General features: G+C 56.5%; 7 protein-coding genes across 7 annotated transcripts; 2 read left to right on the top strand and 5 right to left on the bottom strand.

The window, feature by feature from the left end:
* Positions 1-326: 326 nt before the first annotated feature.
* On the top strand, positions 327-1,124 carry C8Q71DRAFT_712443 (uncharacterized protein; the record flags this gene model as incomplete). The annotated part of the gene is made up of 2 exons (XM_047920857.1): positions 327-767; positions 843-1,124. The coding sequence occupies 2 exons, from the start codon at positions 327-329 to the stop codon at positions 1,122-1,124; spliced, it is 723 nt and encodes a 240-aa protein (XP_047776530.1).
* Positions 1,125-1,398: 274 nt separating this feature from the next.
* Positions 1,399-3,175, bottom strand: C8Q71DRAFT_712006 (acid protease; the record flags this gene model as incomplete). The annotated part of the gene is made up of 9 exons (XM_047920831.1): positions 1,399-1,445; positions 1,504-1,621; positions 1,684-1,939; positions 1,995-2,049; positions 2,100-2,154; positions 2,210-2,546; positions 2,602-2,694; positions 2,737-2,740; positions 2,803-3,175. 9 exons carry the CDS (start codon positions 3,173-3,175, stop codon positions 1,399-1,401), a joined length of 1,338 nt encoding a protein of 445 aa, XP_047776529.1.
* A 2,607-nt stretch (positions 3,176-5,782) lies between these two features.
* C8Q71DRAFT_860084 (uncharacterized protein) lies at positions 5,783-6,439 on the top strand (the record flags this gene model as incomplete). The annotated part of the gene is made up of 3 exons (XM_047927744.1): positions 5,783-6,116; positions 6,177-6,316; positions 6,374-6,439. The coding sequence occupies 3 exons, from the start codon at positions 5,783-5,785 to the stop codon at positions 6,437-6,439; spliced, it is 540 nt and encodes a 179-aa protein (XP_047776528.1).
* A 2,235-nt stretch (positions 6,440-8,674) lies between these two features.
* On the bottom strand, positions 8,675-10,421 carry C8Q71DRAFT_176722 (uncharacterized protein). Its single transcript, XM_047916772.1, has 3 exons — positions 10,167-10,421; positions 10,055-10,116; positions 8,675-9,999 (listed from the first exon to the last, which is right to left on the bottom strand). The coding sequence occupies exons 1-3, from the start codon at positions 10,305-10,307 to the stop codon at positions 8,700-8,702; spliced, it is 1,503 nt and encodes a 500-aa protein (XP_047776527.1). The 5' UTR covers positions 10,308-10,421; the 3' UTR covers positions 8,675-8,699.
* Positions 10,422-11,469: 1,048 nt separating this feature from the next.
* Positions 11,470-14,211, bottom strand: C8Q71DRAFT_176727 (uncharacterized protein). Its single transcript, XM_047916773.1, has 2 exons — positions 13,876-14,211; positions 11,470-13,546 (listed from the first exon to the last, which is right to left on the bottom strand). Exons 1-2 carry the CDS (start codon positions 13,986-13,988, stop codon positions 11,668-11,670), a joined length of 1,992 nt encoding a protein of 663 aa, XP_047776526.1. The 5' UTR covers positions 13,989-14,211; the 3' UTR covers positions 11,470-11,667.
* Positions 14,212-14,301: 90 nt separating this feature from the next.
* On the bottom strand, positions 14,302-16,215 carry C8Q71DRAFT_772660 (P-loop containing nucleoside triphosphate hydrolase protein). Its single transcript, XM_047924415.1, has 7 exons — positions 15,618-16,215; positions 15,432-15,564; positions 15,143-15,356; positions 14,995-15,082; positions 14,687-14,937; positions 14,587-14,618; positions 14,302-14,531 (listed from the first exon to the last, which is right to left on the bottom strand). Exons 1-7 carry the CDS (start codon positions 15,751-15,753, stop codon positions 14,513-14,515), a joined length of 873 nt encoding a protein of 290 aa, XP_047776525.1. The 5' UTR covers positions 15,754-16,215; the 3' UTR covers positions 14,302-14,512.
* A 583-nt stretch (positions 16,216-16,798) lies between these two features.
* Positions 16,799-18,918, bottom strand: C8Q71DRAFT_860081 (uncharacterized protein; the record flags this gene model as incomplete). Its single annotated transcript, XM_047927743.1, has 6 exons — positions 16,799-17,180; positions 17,231-17,333; positions 18,111-18,432; positions 18,483-18,512; positions 18,568-18,761; positions 18,807-18,918. The coding sequence occupies 6 exons, from the start codon at positions 18,916-18,918 to the stop codon at positions 16,799-16,801; spliced, it is 1,143 nt and encodes a 380-aa protein (XP_047776524.1).
* Between the last annotated feature and the right edge of the window lie 488 nt (positions 18,919-19,406).

The raw sequence follows: 19,406 nt of genomic DNA, 5'->3' as shown, positions 1-19,406 counted from the left end.
GTATGATCGCGGATGTGTTTCATGTCTCTGGCAGCACCGGCAAGCGCAAACACTCCAGCGATGAGGATGAAGATGAAAGACGGGCGGTCAAGTGCAGGAGAGACACAACACCTACACCTGTCATGACGCACCGGACACCGCTGAGCATCGTCACAGACACTGCCCTTCTACAAACGTTCGCCGACGCGGCCGCGGACGATTATGACACGCCCTCCGTATACTCGCAGGAGTCTACCACGGACTCAGATGTCGACTCTCTGTTTGGGCCCTCGTCTGAGGCACCGTCTCTGGACGACCCCGCCTTTGTTCCCCCGAGTATAACTCGCATGTCATCACTCACCACCCTCAACTCTGCAGACTGGCCATGTGTCGCGACTGTACTCGCCAGTCGCAGCGCACCATCAATCCCGGGGCTCTTCTTCGACCCTGCATCACGGCTACCGGAGGAATTCGCGGAGGACGTCATGTCGACGTGCATACAAATGTACTTCCGCTCGCCCGACGTCGACCAAGTCATGCTGTTCGAACGATCCGGGGAGCCCACACAGCCAGGCAGCGGTAGCGGCCTACCTCCCATACTCAGCTCCCTTCTTTCCTCCTTGTCCACTCTACTTCGCCCCCTCCTACCTCCAGAGAAGCACGAGCTTCTCTTCCCCGCCCCACCGACGCCCTACGCGCGCCAAGCCATTTTGAACCTGTACTGGCCGGGCGACGGCATTACGCCGCACGTCGACCTCCTCGACCGCTACGGCGACGGTATCATCGGTGTGAGCTTCGGCTCGGGATGCGTCATGCGCTTTGCGAAGGTGCTGAAGGGCCGCGGCGACGAGCCTGCATCACAGCGCACCGAGGAGATCGCCTCGGGAGAAGGCGATGGGTGCGGTGTGTACCTCCCGCCCGGAAGCGCGATTGTCATGACGGAGGAGGCGCGGTATGGATGGACGCACGGGATCGAGAAGTGTATGGAAGATCTGGTCGAGTCCGAGGATGGAAAGGGCCCATCTGTTGTGCTTTCTCGAGATGTCAGGCTGAGTGTTACGTTTCGGTGGCTACTACCTGGAGCGGATGTTGTTGGTGAGCCGGACGTTCACGACCCTGGACCAGATGCGGGAATCCGGTCGTAGGATACACATCTATTGCTTGCGTTTTATCACCTTTGGAACTGGTTGGACGGAGTGATGTCTATGAATTTATATGGATTGGGGCTCTAGTAAGACAGGTCCACTCGTATTCCGCTACATGTTGGTACAACAACAGCAAGAAGCATACATGACGACAGTAGCACAGCAGTACGCAATGTGGCCACTGTCCAAGAAGTTAATCATAAGTCAAGAACACGATCAGTCCTCCAAGGTTAAATGTAATGTTACGTCTCAAGCACAGCAGCGAGAGCGCAACTCAATCATCTCTTTGTGCCACGCCGACTTTCATATTAGCTTGATCAACTGCAGAACGCTTTTGGTCAGCCAACACTGGCTCACATCCGTCACTGAAGTTACGCACAGACGACATAGAGCGACTTGAGGAAGACATCGCCGAAGATGTCATACTTTAGGTCTCCACGACTCTGGATACCACCGAAGGTGAGGCCATCGCCAGCATCGCTGTAATGGAAATCAATCTCGTTCAGCTGTCAAACAAAGTATCAGCCGCTTGAACAGCAAAAACGGCCTCGAGCAGCACAGCACGAACCCGATACATGGTATGCCCAATCGCGAATTCAATCTCGGGAAGTCGCTCGTGGTTGGGGTATATCCAGCCTCCACGACTGTTGCTGTACCGCGCGCCGTTGATTCTGTGGTAAATTCGGTCGACAGCGTCGTCGTGCACCAAACAGAGCGTCGTCCCCGTGTCGATAATGGCGGTGTTATCGCGGCTCTTGTACGGCTTCCCGCCTACCATGTACGCCGTGGAGGCGACTTCCCAGAAGCCTCGCGAACTGTGAGCTTGTCGTGAGCACGGCGCTGCCGGAAAGGGTCAAGGGAGCCACATACGAGTCGACATGGTGGTACACGATAGGATGTCTGGTAACCGATTTGTCGATGAACCCTACCCGCGAGAAGTGAGTAGGGGATTCATTGATGTGGAGAAAGACCCACCGAATGAATAGAAACTCTGTTCAGAACCATGGCCAAGTTTGCAGGTGAAGACGGGCTGTATACGGGCCGTTCTGAATAGACTGCATCCGCGAGATAATACTAACACGCACGGGGTCAATCAGTCTCTTTTCCAGCATGTTCTCTACGGGAGTTGCGACACGGTGCGGCTGCACTGTATTCAGTTTAGGGAACGCAAGCCCGAGCAAACCGTCGTTTCCTCCATCTGTGAGGAAGGCCCGACTGAGATGTTGTGCCACCTCTATCGCTTGGCCGTGGATATGCACCCCTGCGACCGAGATATGGTCCATCCAGACGTCGCCCGAGGCAGATGACCCGTCACCATAGGAGATCTTCCATGTCCCGTCTACTCGTTTCGCGGTAGTGGACAGATGTGGATGATACAGGCGGTGTTTCGCTCGGTATTTCCCGGCCCCCGCTACCTCCGAGCTGAGCGGTTTTGAGTACGTGATCGGACAACCGCAAACTATTCCAGACGACTGACCTCCAGACCCAAAGGTCGGATGAACCCGTGTCGAAGTCTAGCATGAGCTGCTTCCCTGGTGTGCCGATGCTGACGGGTACGACATATTCGAGGCTGTCGTGGATGCGAAGTGAGAAATAGCCAATTGATCGTGACCAGGCTTCCTTACTCTGGTATGACCGATGTGTTAGGTAAGTTCATTAGGATCTGAAGAGCCCATACCGTTCTGGATCGCTTCTGCAGGGACCTCGTGGTCGGTAGCATTGTCGAACATGCCCCTTACTTTCACGACGGCATTTTTCCGATATGCAAAGCTTCCATATTTGCTCGCTTCAAACTGGTAACGCCTGGCAGCACGTGCGTATGCAGCGTAAAACGAGGGGCGATATCCGGATCGAAAGCGGTCGGGGCGGGAGAGATGGTGGAGTCGCAATTCGCTCGCCAGACTCGGGGATGGTGTGCGTTCACGCTCCGAGTCGTGCTCGTGTCCGTGTCCGTTTCCGTGCTCGTGCTCGTAGTCCTGCTCGTGCCCGTGTCCGTGCCCATGCTCGTGGTCCGGCTCGTACTCGGGTTCCGGCTTTTGCAACTTGTGCATATCGCGACGATACCAATGTCGGGAGTGGGTGCAGCCCATGTCTAGACAGAGGTCGTATATATAGGACGAGTACTCGGGCGTCCTGCGGTTTTGAGTTCGAATTGTGCGTCTTATCTTCTTAGCATCGTTCCCAGCCTGCACGCGTCATCAATTTCTGGTGGCTGAAAAGCCTGATTCAGGACGAACGAAGATATTAGGGCAATGCCGTTACGAGACAGCATTGAGCAAGATGGCTGGGCATGCAGGGTGAGGGAGCTATCCGCGCAGACAGTCGACAGCCTGAGGCGAGTGGGCACAATAAGTGAGAACGTAGACCAGTCTTAAAGACCACACCGTGACCGTATCTCGCCGTCTACTCGGCACGTGACACGCGTCGCATTGAGTGTCGAGATGAGTAGACTCCGAGGTATGGTATGTATCCCACAGGTACTCCCATATGAGTGATACCTCGAAGAGAGTCGATAATACTGATCAATGATCCATGGAGTCGCTTCGCCTTGTAGGCAGTAGAATGAGTATTGGTCATGCCAAGGCATTGTGCCACATACGTTTCACAAGGGCGAATTGTTCGCATAGGGCCACTGAGGGAGACAAGACATCGCTGCATTGCGTGTCGCGCTCACGAAGTCAAGGCATGGGTTGAAATGGAGGCACAGAGCGCGGACGGCGGACGCGTCAAGGCGCGTCGAGGGTGCGTGACAATTCGCGTCCGTCACGAGATCCGGTCTGTGTCAAAACTCGACTCCGCGACGGGCCAAGTTGCTCTGCACCATCTCCTGCGGTGAATTCTGTCTCATTCTTCGCAAGGCATACTTAAAATAGCGACTGGGCTGACTCAATTCAGACGGCACTCACTCAGCACCGATGTGCAAAGTATGCGCATTGGGGTAACTGTCTCGCCCGGAGCGACCACACAGCCCATATAGGGGTCTTCACGGCTATCGCGAGCCTTCCTCCAGGGTCCATCTGCACGGTAGTAAATGCCGTTGCATCTCAACTCTATCATAGGCATTGTCACCGATGTCTTCCATGGCTCCGAGCGTCGGGCTGCCCCCTGCTTCCGGGTTCGATGGCCCCGTCTCGGTAGGCAAACGACTCCGGCAAGACCTACGCTTGGGTCGAAACGTTGGCGCCACTCTGCGCAACGTGAGAATGATGACAGAACCAGTCAGTCGCGGTGAGTCCGTCAGCATCCAGCCTCCAGCGGACCTGCCGTGGGCGGGGCAGCCGTGGATGCTCTGGGATGCTGGGGATTGGGACGATCAGGGCCTCGACATGTGGGTGGACACGCCGTGTACGTGAAGCACTCCGGACCCCTCGGATATAGCTGACAATGACAGGACAGGATGCGTCCCTCGCACAGCTTTGCTCAGTCGGAGGTCTTACATGGCGTGGCTGCACAAATGGTGTCTTAGGCCCCGTACTTACAGCCCGTCTGCCTTGGGGTCGTTCCGGGATCCTAGCCAAGCTCTAGCGGACGTAGTGCCCGGGGCAGATGCCGAGAGACACTAATAATCACGAATCGTCACAGGCGAACACAGTGGCGACCCTGGGGCCTGCTTACCCATCTGTTGCTGAACACGCATGAAATTCTGCCTGGGTACGTCCCCGGAACCGAGATGCGCTTGGTCTCGAAGTTTCCTTTCGCCCATAATGCGGCTTACTGCGTGGCCGGGATGCAAGGTTGATCATCTCGCAGGTCCGAGGCACAAAATCCGCTATACCCCCCTGATACATCTGACGTATGTATTCCATCTAATCTGAATCTGACTCCTGTGTGCATCTACGGCCCCTTGCGGTCGTAAAACACCGGAGGCGCAGAGCTCATTGCGCGCCGAGAGTTCTCATTGGGCATGTATCCCCGGCGTGCGTCATTCCTCAGAAGCTGAAACATACTGAAGGCGTCGGCCGCATACCACACAATTAACGAGGCGTCTCGCCCATATACCGATTCGCAGGCTCTCATTGTCGTCGAGGCGGCCTTAGAGGTCTATCTCGACCAGCGGTGCCACCCATCTCGTTCTGACTGTGCTCATAAATGATTCCTTCGTCAGAACATCGCGTCGTCCCTTACAAGGCGTCTTCTTATCCTTCTCTTCTCTGTTCCTTTCTCATTCTCCATCGCATGCACATGCGCCAGTTTGATTGGTTATGTCAACCATCTAACCCCTTGCCCTTACTGCACGGCAATCTCGAACCCGACAGAACCGTACCTGTGTACATGCCGACCTGCGCACTTGACAGGTCTGTCCCGCCCAAACGGCTTGTTGCTGACAGCTCAGTCACTGCGACCGGCGTACCATTGACCGCAGGAGTTCATGCCCGTGGCCGACGAGGCCACACACCATGCTGGGTGCATGTCTGGGCCATCGTTCTGCCCCACTTAGCTGAATGCAGCACCTAGACCGGCGCCGAGTCCGAAACTTTCCAGGTCGACGGATCGGCGGTTCTAGGATGTGCAGACGGTCGCAGGCGGGTCGGTGTTCGTAAACATTTGCACTGTATACCGCCCGCCGCGGTGCGCGGGTATAAAACGCAAGCGGGACCGAGGTATGGACCCAAGAGCCAACTCTTCATTCCACCTCACTCAGCAAGTGCATTCTCGTCATGCAGCTCACCGCTAGTGCTATCCTTGCCCTCCTCCCCGCCCTCTCTGCCTTCGTCGGGCAAGTCAACGGTGTCCCCACCAGGCTCGTCAAGCGGCAGGACGTTGTGTCCGTCCATGGGACTATCAATGAGCCCGCCGAGTCTGCCGCCATCGCACCCGGTGCGACGTTCGACTTCGACTTCGAGTCCGTCAACTACTGCGAGTCCGGCTACGAGCCCATCACGGTCTACCTCTTCGAGAACGAGCCTGACGTCTCCGACATGAACGCGGACGGCTCGTTCCCCGAGAGCGCCTACCTCTACGAGTTCGGCGAGTGGCTAATTCCCAACTTCGGTAAGTGCGCGCGAGCGTGAGGCATCTCAGAATGTTGAGCTGATTTTGGCTGTGCTGTAGGTCTGCCTGCCCAGCAGGACCCGCCGCCGCCGCCATCCAACCTCAGTATGCCTGACTTCTCGCAGGCCTCGACAAATGCCGCAACATACAGTGACGCCACATTCTACCTCACTGTTGTCGAGACCTACCTTGATTGCCCAGTGCGTAGTGCTCTCTGGAGTATGCATATGCAATGATGCTGACGCGCGTTGATTCAGGGCGACGTCGCGAAAGAGTTCGGTGTCACGACGAACTCTATCGTCTACAACGCCACCACCGCGTAATCAGAATCTTGCTATGCATTCCTCTTTGTGATCATGTTTCAATTAGGCAGATATGTAGACGTTGTATCGAATAGACAGTAGCTGGACATTTTACGCGCGCGCTCTGTAGTGTCACTGATGTCGATACCATCCTGCTAGTACAGTTACGGTCGCTTTCGTCCTTATGTCGAATGGCAGACCTCTTATTCTCTCGCGGAGGTGCATCACGTCACACAATGCTAGACGAGCTTTAAGACCTGATTGTCCGATTCTATGACAGTGTCAAGGTTCCTATGGCCAGAGTCGGCGCATCCAGGAACTGCTTTGCCGCTTTCGACAGGTCCCCTTTCGTTAACCCCACTTCCTCATGGGGGTAAGGAGACCTCGGAAGACCTCCGACTGGTGCAACAGGGCCCACGCACTGAGCGCTCCGAAGGTTACGAACGCTAAACGCTTGCATCATACATCATAGTCTATCATTGCCCGAGAGCAGTAAAATCCCGTTGCGGAGCATGCTATGCCCTGGGAGGCAGCATCCACATGGTGTCAGTCACGAACGGTCAAGCGGACTACGTGTTCCGAAGCTGGGAAGGATTGTTTGCATCGGAGACGTACATGTATGTGCGTGGACTCCGAGTCGTCTTTCCAGCGAATAAAGGCAGGGCGTCGCCGGTACTTGCCATTCCCATGGATTGCCAGCTAGGAGCTAGCCGTACTAGTGGCCATACGCATACCCAAAATATAGACGCAACCGTACGCCTTGTCGCATCCAAGACACGTTCTTCATGTCCTTGGCGATATTGGGGTCATGCGCGGGCTGATAATGCAAGCCTCAGTATTGTGTGCTGTCATCGACAACTGTGAACGCTCGGTACATACCAGGATACATCCGAGCTATGTGGAAGTGAGCGTCAAGGGCACATGGGGGAACTTCCAGAAACGGCGCTGGGCAGACATAGCTACGAACCGAGTTAGCACATTGCCTGAAGGGGTTTCAGTATTCCACAATGACCACAACGGAGATTTTATCGTATCCTCTGGAAAGAAAGTGCGGGCATCATGGTTCGCACGGTGGCATTTATGAGCGAGCAATGATTCATAGCCTTTTGTTGGCAAGAAATGGCATAGGTCCGGGTCGGTAGCGGCGGTGAGGGGTTTGAGGCCCGTCCTTGATCGACCTCGAGTCGCATGCTGCGCGGTAATGCATTGCAGGTGGGGACCAAGGAGAGTGGATTCGGAAAGGCGCTCTGAAGCTGCACTTCCAGTCTAGGTATGTCAATGGCATCTAGCAGTATTAGATGGTGACGGTGACACCATACTTAGTATTGGCACACTCGCATTTGCGACCCTTATGCGGGATGGATTTGATGCATGTACTGCCGGAGTGGTAACTTACGTGTGCGAGTTCATCGTGGATGGCCGGGCATTGCCAGCTCCGTGGTCGGCATTCTGAGTGACCACGGGTACGGCTTGCTACGTATCTTGTTCTGGTACACACGAGTCAGCACGGCATGCTCATAGAATAGGTATCACCATTCCACGCACGTTGCTTCGTAGACTCCATTTAGAACCAGGCTTTCCTCTTCAGTCCGTCGTCGATGGTGCTGCGTGCACGCCGAATGCGGTATCGAGGATGCTCCATTGGTCGGACAATAGCGATGTTGATCATTGCGACTTGAGTTAACTTGAGTACGTTCTGTACGTATGCCGGAAGGGGCTGGCGACGACATTTGTGATCTTCAAGGTCGTGAATGGGCGGGCATCAACAGCTTCATGATCCCTATCGCAGGTGCGTTGTACGTTTCGGTGCGCATCCTGTTTCTGTCCACATGGGTTAGTTTGCACGTAGCGCAACATTCATCAGTACTAAAACGTACGTCGCCGCGTAGACCCCATAAGGAGCCAGGCTTGCCTCTTCAAGAGTCGTTAAGAATGCCGAATACGGTATCGACGATGCTCCAATAGCTGGACAATTGGCCGCAAGTAGAAAGAGGTATCATTGCCGCATGACGCGATAAGGTGGATCATGACGCGGTCACGGGGTCGCGGTACAACGCGCAGGTGGCTGACTGGCGACCATCGCTGCCATCACACGGCCGGGGTCCAGAGCGACAATGGCCTCCATGTCGCGAGCTCAAGTTTGTGCACCATTTGATGGACATGCCAAGATGCGGCATTTTGGAATTGAGAGCTACCTATCGCAGTAGATGTTCGTACAACAGAGAACTATGACCAGAGAACCAGAGACGACGAAGGAGAACAGTCCGAAATACCAATCGCATCAGTACCCAAGATCCTGCTGATCCATGACGATCAGGGCATTATCGTTAACCTCGGTGAGGTTGGCCGCCATGTCTATCGTGCCCACACACCCACACGTCTTCAAGTGCCTCCCGAGCGAGTCGCGACGACTGAAGCCCCTGCGGCACCCGCCGACCATCCGCCAGCCACGCCACCAGTAGGTCTGGCCGACCTTCTTGATACCGTACTGCTCCGCGGAATCGACAGGCACACCGCAGCACACCCAACGCTGCTGGTTCTCGTTCGAGCGGTGTGTCTCCAGGTGCCGCCGAATGTCCGACTTCCGCCGCGCGGAAGGCGGCATGTACTTGCACCCGGGGACGGGGCACCGGAAGGCGCCGTCGGTGTAGGTAAACGAGGTATTAGCGGGGTCCAGAGAAGATTGGACGTTGCGCGGCGTGCCGGGGAGAACGAAGTCCTGGAAGGTCTCGCCGGATAGGGAGGACGCGCGGTTTCGAGACGGGGAGTCGTGGCGCACGCGGGGTGAGGGGGAGGGATAAGGAGAGTGTCGGTTCTTGTTGCGCTTGGGAAAGCGCGAAGGGGCAACCGTAGCACCTACTGAGCGGAACACCCTGCCTAGCACGGACTGCTCAACGACTGGGGACGGCACTGGGCTGTCGGCGGCGGGAACAGAGTGGTGGCTGTCGAGGCCGTCCGGCTGAACGGGTTCCTCCGCGTCCGACTCTGGGTAGCATAGAGAAGGTACCGGGCTGCACGTGAAGGGTGAGTTGCACGTCGATGCCGCTGGGCTGGCAGCTTGAACGGGTTCCTCGGAGCGCAGGGACTCTGGGTAGCATAGGGAGGGCACCGGACTGACGTATTGTACGTTCAAGGAGCCCATGGATGGTGCGGGGCTGGTGGGGTGCATGGACCCCTCTGAGGGAAGTGACTCTGGGTAGCAGAGGGAGGGAAGTGGGCTACGGAACGCGTCCACCGCGTTCATGGATGTTGTTGGGCTGCTAGATTGGTGCCGAGATGAGTTGGCTGAGGAGGAGGGGTAGCAGAGGGACGGGATTGGGCTGAACGCGTGAACGCTACGCGGAACCGATGGGGGGCTGGTGGTCGCCGACGGCGCGCTCGCGTTCGGCGCCGGGCCTACCGTGGAGACCTCGGTGGGTGCGGGCTCGTCGATGGCCGACTCGACGATGTGGAGGAAGAAATCGGGACTTGCGAGGTATGCACCGATTTCTTGCAAGGCCTTCTCAGCCTCTTCTAGACCAGCCAAAGATGTGCTCGAGAACAGGGTCGCGCTGGGATCGTCGGCGAGGAACTCGGTGTCACTGCAGACGAGGAATTCACAATGAGGGAGAGAGTCAAGTGCAATAGACGACGTACAAGTTGAATAGTGAAGGCGAATCAAAGCTCAGGCCGAGCATGTCGAGGCTGGAGGGGAACATCTGAGGAAGTGTGAGCCATCACACGATGCTATGCATGTGAGGCTACGTACCTGAGTTGGGTCGAAGAGGCTCTCGGTGGAGGATGCATCGAAGTCCGAAGAGTCGACGAGCGGTGTGAGTGTAAGAGACGCAGCCGCCACGAAGTCAGACGCGTCCGGGAGCTGAGTGGACTGGGTGCGGAGGGGCTGCATGATGTAGGGGAGGAGGGGGACAAAGAGGGCGAGGAGGACGCGCGGGACGCAGTTGGTACGAAGACCTAGACTGCATTGTACGCGTCTGAGGGGAGCCTTTTATACGTCCGGCGCAGAGAGACATGGCAAGTGCGCACACAGACCGAATGCGTACCATATATGGCTCTACCCCGTCGTACATTCACCATGCAGCTCTGAGTGACGATCGAAAAGGCGACTAGCGGGATCTCAGCTGCACTCGGAGACGGCCTTCCCCTTCCGGGCAGTCTTCTTGCCTCGTTGCAGCTTCATATCGGCCCTCCCGCTCGTCACGCCCCTCGCTTGGCGCCGCCCACGTTCTGCGCGTGTGTCCATCGATGAGTGGCGATATCTGCTCTGCGGCCGGACCGCGGGGGCCAACGAGGTCGGTGTCGTCTGCGGTGGTGGTCGCTGTGTGGAGGTGTCGGCGGGAGTGGCGACCAGGAGGGGTCGAGGGAGAAGGAGGACAGCAGCGCACGAGGCACCCATCAGCCGGGGTGCAAGGAACGGAGACGGCCGCGATCGCTGTGCCGAGGTCACGCATTGATCGGTGGCAGCGATCTGTGAAGAAAGCAGCTGCATGGTGATTACAGGCGGGGTCGCCAATTTGGAAGGCGGCGGAGGCAGATCACAGTCGACGGCAGCCTGAATAGGTTATGACATCACCTCTTTTGACTCTGTACTCGCTGATGGGGCTGCAAGGAGATAAGAAGTCACGAATTCAAATGCTACAAGTCTAATAGCGTCCACGTCGCCACAATTTTCATTCAGAAGAACAAGTAACAACAGCACAGGCAGGCAATAAATAGCGCGCAACTCCAACCCAACGATCGCGAGCTCCCGCGCGTGTACTCCCAGAAAGCTACAGTAGAATATGCACTGGCACGCCTGTGTGAGAGTATTTGCGCACGGGCGACGAAAGACAACAAGCTGAAGGAAGCAGTCATAAAGAGGCAGGCATACGTAAGAAGCGAGGAATAGGAAAAACCGTAAATTATCGCGGGCGATTGGATAAACAGAGGAGACTTGACGAAAGCGTAACACGTACTCGGTACGGACAGAGAGATCGGTGGGGGACAAGCGGGACGACACTGCGACGGCGGGAATCTAGCCGGATCAACCAAGCAAGGACGGATGGACCAGGTCCAAGGGTATACAAGCAGTCGGTGAAGCGAGGGGAGGGGTGAGGGGGTGTGTGGGGCATTTGCAACGATAGACACTGAAGAGCGTCGGGCGCGTGCAGGTTTCGGAGCGCAGAGTTCGTACACTTATCGCGGTCACATTCTACAGATACACCTCGCGCGGTCGGGACGCGTCGGGGAGACGGCATTAGCATGGCGACTTAAGGCCGCGGCACCGGCGGCGGCTCACTTCTATCGAAGTTGAGCGGGTACGACGACAGGTCGCTCGTCAGCGCGAGCGTGTCCAGGCTGGCTCGTGTCCGGCCCATGAATGACGACGGGGCGGAGCCTGCAGACGCAGCATCGGATGTGCCCGAGTCGATCTGGAAGGGGAACGACCCAAGCCCGTTGGTCATCGTCGATGACTGCGACGCAACAGACATTGCACGCGTCTTCACTCTCGGAGGCGGAGACAGCGAAGTCGGTGGTACGCTGAGACTCTCGCGCGGAGGCGCGTCACGGGGAGGGGGAGACTTCGGCGGCTCGGGCACTGGAGAGGGCGTCGCATTCCGTGAGTTGTCTGCGAACGACTGCTGCGCAAGAGGGGAACGGGGCGGCGTGCGGATGGGCCGGTTGGAGATCGGCGAGGGTGGCACGAAGGGGAAGCTCTCTAGAATCGAGTCTGCCCGCGTCGACGTAGACGACAATACGGAGGACATCGATATCCGCGTGTTCAAGCTCGGGACTTCCATCTGCTGCATCGCGTCCTGCTGCTGGCGCTCCAGGGCGCCAGTTGGCCCAGCGCTCGCAGACGGCGACGTGTTGACGAGTTTAGCGCTAGTCATCCTGTACGCACTGCGCGGCGAGTGTAGCACACCACTCGAGGCTGTATGCGGCATTGGTTCGCCAGCTGAAGGAAGCGGGTTGGGACGGAGATGGCCCAGGCCAAGGTGCACGCGAGTCGCGCCACCGATTTCAGCGCCAATTACGGATCCAATGACGGAGGCTGCCTGAGTGTACGTGCTCAACGGACGGTGCTCCTGGGTGTCGTCCTGCGAGTGCGAGGAAGGCGAGCCGAACGTCGTCTGCGAGGGAGCGGGCGACCCCTGACCATTATCGGAGTTGTAAGGCGAGTGCTCGTCTCCGAAGGGGTTGTTGCCATAGGCGGTGACTTCATGGCCGTCCTCTGGCGCCTCGTGCAATACGTCTGAGGGACCGAAGGACACTGCCAGCGGAGAACGCATGGGCGGGCGGTTGCTCGCCTGGGGAGGGCGCAAGCTGTCCTTGGAAGGCGAGTTTCCGGGTGACGTACGAATGACCTCAGCCTTCACCACACCGACGACACGCGTCGGCCGCACGATGACAGGTGCCTCGGTGAGCAGGTCGCTCGCGTAGCTGCCCGTAGACAAGTACGACGCACGGTTGGAAAGACCCGTGCGCTGCGATTGCTCGTCCGACGGCTTCAGGGCTGCGTCGTGAGAGACTTCGATGCCTTTGACGCCGATGTCGAGGCTGGGATCGCGGTCCGGTCGCAGAGGAGCCAGTCGCGATGTAACTGTCGAGCCTGCCGTCGCTGCTGTCGACTGTGCGTTGGTATGTGGCGAAGGCGGCACAAACGTTGCGGGCGGGACCAGAGCAATCGGGATGACGTTCGACCGCGTGCCAGTGGAAGTCGTCTGGATTGAGTGGCTGTCGTTGAATGGATTGACCTGAGCAGAGTCGCGGTCGTGACCATCGAGGGCACGCGTTGTGGAACCGCCTTGGGAAGCGGGGTCGAGGTTGATGGTACCCACAGACGTGCCAGTGTAGATCCTCACCAAGGACGGCAACTCGGGCTCCGGCCCCTTCTCGTTCGGGTCCGGGCGATTGAGCACATCCTCGGCGCGTGCGGGCGCGTCAGACTTGCCTTCCGCGCCGCCCTCCGCCGTCTGTCGCTGGCGTAGGCGCCGACGGTAGAACCAGAAGGCGCCCAGGACCAATACGAGGAAGATGAGAGAGGCAATAACAGCACCGGCAACGGCACCTCCGCTCACTCCTCCCGAGCTAGACGAATTCGACTGCGGCGCTACGCACTGGTACGACGGGCATGCATCGCAGCTCCTGTGAAAGCGATGAGTGTCTTAGTCCAAGCCACAACAGCCAGCAGAAGACCGCCATGAGTTTCCAGTCAAGAGACAATCATGTCCTAAAATCCATCACCGCTCTGCTGAGCAGCACTCAGGTGCAGATCCCTCAACCTGACCTTACCGAGCCGTCGACTACCAATCCATCATTGTCCCAGGCACGCCACCCTCCTGGCATCCTTGGTCACGCAAGTCCCCTTCTCTCCGTTCTCCGCTACTGCCGGGCCGTCCAACGAGACAAAAGACCGAGAACGACCGGACTCATGGCGATGTTCACAGGCAAGAGCACCCGGAAGGAACACTCACAACGCGATGAAGACACACTGATCCTGAGAGGTGCATTGGCAACTAGGAGGAGCGCTTGGGCATTGGACGCAGCGCGCCGCGAGCTCGCGGTGCATGAGAATGTGGTGGGCCATGGTGACGGGTGTAGAGGAACGCGAAAGAGAGTAAAGGAGCGTATGGGTGAGACGGGGACGGGAACCGAAGAGGAGGGAGAGCCAGTGCGCCCTGCGATGGCCAGCACGTTGGGAGCGGTGAAGACAGTCAGAACGACGGCGCCGGCGTCCTCAACGATGGCAGAGAGACAAGCACTGCGGACGGGATGGTCACATATAAAAGGCAAGTTGCTGCGTCTGCATCACGCGCCTGTTGCCTCTTGTCCCACGCGGCAGAGCCTCGGCCCCTCCAGCGCCCGTCCAAGACGCTGGGCGTTCCCAACCCACCACCTGCTGCAGATGCACACGCGGAAACAGTTTCAGATACACTACACAACAGGTGCTATACAGCTGGTTGAACATCTACGCTACACGGGAGCGTCCGTTGAGGGTGGTCCGTTGAAGGCTCCGGCTATGCATCCGTGACGAAAAATCTACGCGCGAGCAGTCGGACGAGGCTGTGAGGTTGAGCTCGGACGTGCGATACGGTCCACAAGGTCCGCCACTCAGTGGCTATAATCATATCTGAGTGATACAGGTCAGCCAGTTGCGACTCGGGCGCATCTGCATATGGACGTACTTCCTGTAGAATGTTTCCGAATCGGTGGGCACCTGCCGGATGCGACGTAAATATTAAATGACCATAGGTAGTGCACTGCGGCCAGGTCCTTTACACGCACCTCGTCCACTTTGGCCCCCCGCTTCTTGCGCCCCTGCTTCTCAAGCTCGCGCCTGAGTTCCCGGTCTTCCCTGAGCCACTGCAGAGCCAGTGCATACAGCGTTGGCTTCGGGCCCAGGTCGACCGACACGACTTTTGACACAATATCGGGCGCAATGGGCCAGGGCGTAGGTTGTGATAAGAAAGTCCCTAGGTGCATATGTGCGACATGCGTGGGGAATTCGTTCAAGCCATCGAAAATGTGGGTGGCATCTACATGAATGCTTCGTCGTGAAAGTCGTACGTGCGAGATAGTAGATGCCTACTCACAAAGGATCGTCGCTCCCCTGTTTAAGCTATCAGTCTTGAGGAAGCTGAGCAAGTCATCTCGAACCAGAACATCGAGATCCACCGTGACCTGTGCAGACACCGGTTAGTGGCGCAGCTACACGGCAAAATCAACAGTGATGCGGGGTACCTCATCTAACAGGAGAACATCCCAATCTGACATGAGGCCCATGACCAACTGAACTCTGCGCCGCTCGCCGTCCGAAATGGCATGCATATGCCAGTCCAGGTCGACATCGAGGATGTCGAGCAATCGATCACGGCGCTCCTTGTGGCGATATCCGCCGACAGAATTCAGAAAGTCTGACACCACGATGTCTCCACGAACAACAGGATTCATCGCCCTGTACAACAGGGATGTGTCAGCGGGACAAAAGACGTTCTGAATCTGTGTTGTTCGTCTCGGTACGACGACTTACCATTCGGTCCCAAGGAAAGTGACGCCAGGTGGAGAGTTGCGAAAGACGTCCCTATCCTTGATGTGAACGTGGGTGCCCTCGTTGAGGATGAGTCGCTTGCCGGCCAGAATCTGCAATAGAGTTGATTTCCCGGCTTCGGACCGTTCATCGGCAGCGGTCATCGCATGGAGGAGGAATCTCACTTACCACCGTTAGCTCCTACTAGAATCGTACGCGATCCTTTCGGTAGCTCGATAGATATATCAACAAGAGAAGGCGGTGTAGACGGCGAGTGGCTGTACGTCAGCCGTTCGACAGATATTTCGTACTGGGGCTCAGCCATGGTGAGGTTTCAGTCGCGAAACTCCACTCTTGCAAGGCTGGAAATAGGTGTTCATCTGTGTTGTATCACTATGCTGATATCCCCACTTACAGTACTATATCTGGTGCTGTAGGGTTAGCAAACAGCTTGAAGGCCCGAATCCTGAATCGACGATGACGTCCAGATCCAACAGCGGTTGTTTGCGCCTGTTAGGATCGGAAGCAACCGCCTTCCCTTTCGGGATGCACCACTTCGCCGCTGCCCGGGCTGGATAGGTATGAAACGGTTCGAACGTTGTCCAAGGCGCATTTGAGGATGACCCAATCGTATCACGATTGCAGGTGCGGAAATAGCTAGCAACGCATCGGCACCTGAGGAGCTATTGATACAACAGGCAATCGGCACCGGTGTGAACTAGTCTCCCATAGGCAGACCGCAAATACGACCTTTTTGGAGGGGAGGAGGACGGTCGTATTAGGGTCTGCTTCGAAACGCGCCCTCCATACTGGCCAAGCCCCTTGAGGACCCATTCTGTGATGGCCGGACGATGCCAGTGGCTGCGGCACGGCACGGCAAGAATGCCGGTGGCTGATCCCAGATCCATCTCAGATATTATCGGTCGCACTGTCACGGTAGTGTATGAGGCAGACTGCACATTAAATATGATATGATTTCTCGCTCTACGTCTACACTCAGTTCACGGCGAAACACAAGATGCACCGAAATCCTTCCCATGATCATAATTTCCCAACCTACAGCCCACCTCCCCCTCCGGCACAAGGCTGGTACAGCCCTATTATGACTTCACCACCACCCGCGTACGCGCACGGTGTTCATGGTGTCCCCCACGAACTGACACCGGTAGCCACAATATCAGCCTACTCTCCAGGACCATACATACCCATGATGCGTCCTGTCAATTGGCAGACTCCTCCGCCGGTATATCCGGCGTTTGCGCCACCGAGGGTATCGCAGACACCTGTAGTATGCGTACAACCCAAACCGACTCATGCGGAAGAGCCAGCGCATGTCGTAGCGTGCATTAGAACGGCGAATGAGGTGACACTCACCCTCGTGCAGGCCCGAGAAGCGGCAGACCGAGTCCATCTGAGGACCGGTGCAGATCGTCGCAGTTAACGCGATGATGACCGGAGTGTGCACGAACGTGGCCGATGTTTTTGAATGACGTGCGAAACTGGTTGCCCCAGCTGCAGAGTAGGTGCGCCTCGTCGACGTTGAGCGCCATGAGACGACCGGTGAACGTCTTGTCATTGACCAGACCTCGGAATCCCGACGTAGATAGCTGCTCCGGGGAGAGCAGGATAACAGCCGTGTTCGATCGCGCCCTTTGCCAAGGGTCAGTGTTCACGCCTTTCGCTCGAGTGGTGTCGGCATTGATGACCACAGTTGTAAGGCCGGTGGCCTCGAACTTGGACTGCTGTTCTGATCTGAGCCATGATTTCCGCAGAGGAGTGTAGTGCCACTCACCATATCTTACTCAAGAGCCTTCGTCGGGCAGACCACAACCATACACGGGTCCGCTCTGAAGCGACTACGCAGCTCCTTCGGACACAGCTCCCGGTCCTTCGCTAAGGCTTGAGCTACAAGCATGTAAATCAAGAGAAATCCGGTTTTCCCTGATCCAGTTGGTGTGATTGCGAGCACGTCGACGCCGTCGAGTGCTTTACAAGCACCTTCGAGCTGGTAGTCGTGGGGGTCCCATGGTAGAGTTTTCGAGGTGATGTCGCGGCAAAAAGCGATCCCTCCAGGGGAGCTGAACGAGGTGAATGAGTGTGTATAAGCCCCGTCAGACACGGGGCTCTGCATTGATTGGAGTCGGCTACGGTACATGCAATGAAGAGCTCAAGAGAGGGAAGCAGCAAGCAAATGAGGAGCGCGACGCGTCCGACGCGTCGCGCGCGAGAGATCTGAACGCGTGTTTCGGAGATGGACCTGCTTACGTAACTCCGCCAAAGGCGTTGGCCAGTGTTTGCCAGGGATATTGAGACAGACTACTAGTGACTACGGGCAACGCGCCCAAGGAAAACGTCCACGGCACGTGATTCAAATCGCAAGAATACGCGGTCACGCAGTCGTGTTATGTGCCCAATTTACCCTCCGCACCAGCTACAGAGAAGCAGAAGCCACCAAAATATTTGTAGAGCTACGTGAGCATGTATATACTGTATGTACACAATGATACTGTTGTATGATGATTGGATCAAGCACAGAATACGATGTAAGTGAGGATTATATGCAATGGTGAGGGTATAGACTATCTACAGAGAAGATTAGCACGCCGCCGTATATTCATATGAGGTCTGTGAGGTATGTTCATGATGGTACAGTATGTTCAGGTATTCCTGAGGCTGTCGCACTGAGTTCCCGTGCGGTTTCCGGAGGCAGACCGCTAAGGATGTCGATCAGTCCCTTGAGTGCATCAGCCTTCTTCGCAGAAGAAAGACCAGCCGGAACGTGGACTTTCCTTGCGCGAAGCCAAGCAAGCTGAAGCCGTATCCTATCAAGAGTAATACTCTTGGCATTATCAGCACTTTCCCAGTATCCCGGCATAAGTTGAACGTCGATGGAATCGACCTTGGTATGGTACTCATCATGCTTGGCTTTCTTCCGTTCACGATCGGCCTCCTCCTCCCTGGCTTTGCGCTTCAGCTCTTCAGCCCGGGTAACCCTACCCAGTTTCTATGGTGAGTCGTGTCCGAGATTACGGTGGAGCTCGGTCCTCTATCGACTAGCGCTGCCTTCAATTGGACGACTTTTGCCTATACAAAACACATCCATGAGACTGCGATTGTTCTCGAGAGCGAAGGAACGCACCTGGAGCTTATCCCTTCCTTTTCTAGCCCTCTCAATCTGTCTCCCGAGGTTCCAAATCTTCCTGCGCAATTCTTCGAATGCTGCTTCGAGACCAAGTTTTGTCGGCACCACGGCGCCAGACGAAGACGGCACTGGTGACTCCCGGTCCGCGAAATATGGTGGCTGCGCCGCTACAAGACATGCCCCATTGCAGCCTTTACTATGTGAATGAGTGCGCAGTGATGTACGATGGTGCTCACGAGAATGGTAGCCAGCAGCTGCTAGCTGAGTGCCGAGGGGCTGGATCTGCTGAAAGATGGCCTTCTGAGCCTTACTGCGAGGTTTCGAGCCAAACCCATGATTACGAGGCATTCAGTAGCATATGGAGGTATCAGAGTAAGAGCAGTCGAGAGGCACAGCACACGAGAACGCGTCTGCTGAAGGGTAATGAAAGACGAAGCGCAGACACAGACGCGTCGCGACGCGCTCTCGACGCGCGCGCCTTGCTTACATAATGCAGTCCGTGCCCGCGCGAGGCTCGTCGCTGAGGAACACTTTCCCTTCGATGCCGTGGCTCAAATATTCGTCAATGTACATGTAAAATCATCTTAAATCGGGTTCAAGAGAATGTTCCGGACAGAATATTTTTAATCATTTGTTCTCATGGGCTTCTTGTAACACAGCACTAAGGAAGCTTCACGCCCAATGTATCCGGAACATTCTTGAGTACTCGATTTTAGATGAATATCCATCAATGAATCAGAATATTTGAACGAGTGTTGTATCGTCCAGATGTTCCGCAAGTCTTGCCCACCTCTTTCGGCGGCTAAGGCTCTTCAGCGCGGACACGGAAGTTGCCG

The sequence above is a fragment of the Rhodofomes roseus genome (genome assembly GCF_022264815.1).
Source record: "Rhodofomes roseus strain CIRM-BRFM 1785 chromosome Unknown C8Q71scaffold_17, whole genome shotgun sequence".
NCBI classification, from domain to species: Eukaryota; Fungi; Basidiomycota; class Agaricomycetes; order Polyporales; family Fomitopsidaceae; genus Rhodofomes; species Rhodofomes roseus.
This window is presented reverse-complemented; position numbering and strand designations above follow the sequence as displayed.

Bases quoted from the DNA above. Each gene is read 5' to 3' on its own strand.
- C8Q71DRAFT_176722 (XM_047916772.1), bottom strand. From the start codon at position 10,307: ATGCAGCCCCTCCGCACCCAGTCCACTCAGCTCCCGGACGCGTCTGAC. The intron at 10,117-10,166 runs GTACGTAGCCTC...ACACTTCCTCAG, and splicing joins GCCTCTTCGACCCAACTCAG to ATGTTCCCCTCCAGCCTCGA. The intron at 10,000-10,054 runs GTACGTCGTCTA...CCTCGTCTGCAG, and splicing joins TCGCCTTCACTATTCAACTT to TGACACCGAGTTCCTCGCCG.
- C8Q71DRAFT_772660 (XM_047924415.1), bottom strand. From the start codon at position 15,753: ATGGCTGAGCCCCAGTACGAAATATCTGTCGAACGGCTGACGTACAGC. The intron at 15,565-15,617 runs GTAAGTGAGATT...AACGGTCCGAAG, and splicing joins TCTAGTAGGAGCTAACGGTG to CCGGGAAATCAACTCTATTG. The intron at 15,357-15,431 runs GTAAGTCGTCGT...CCTGTTGTACAG, and splicing joins ACTTTCCTTGGGACCGAATG to GGCGATGAATCCTGTTGTTC.
- C8Q71DRAFT_176727 (XM_047916773.1), bottom strand. From the start codon at position 13,988: ATGGCCCACCACATTCTCATGCACCGCGAGCTCGCGGCGCGCTGCGTC. The intron at 13,547-13,875 runs GTGAGTGTTCCT...TCGCTTTCACAG, and splicing joins CAGTGTGTCTTCATCGCGTT to GAGCTGCGATGCATGCCCGT.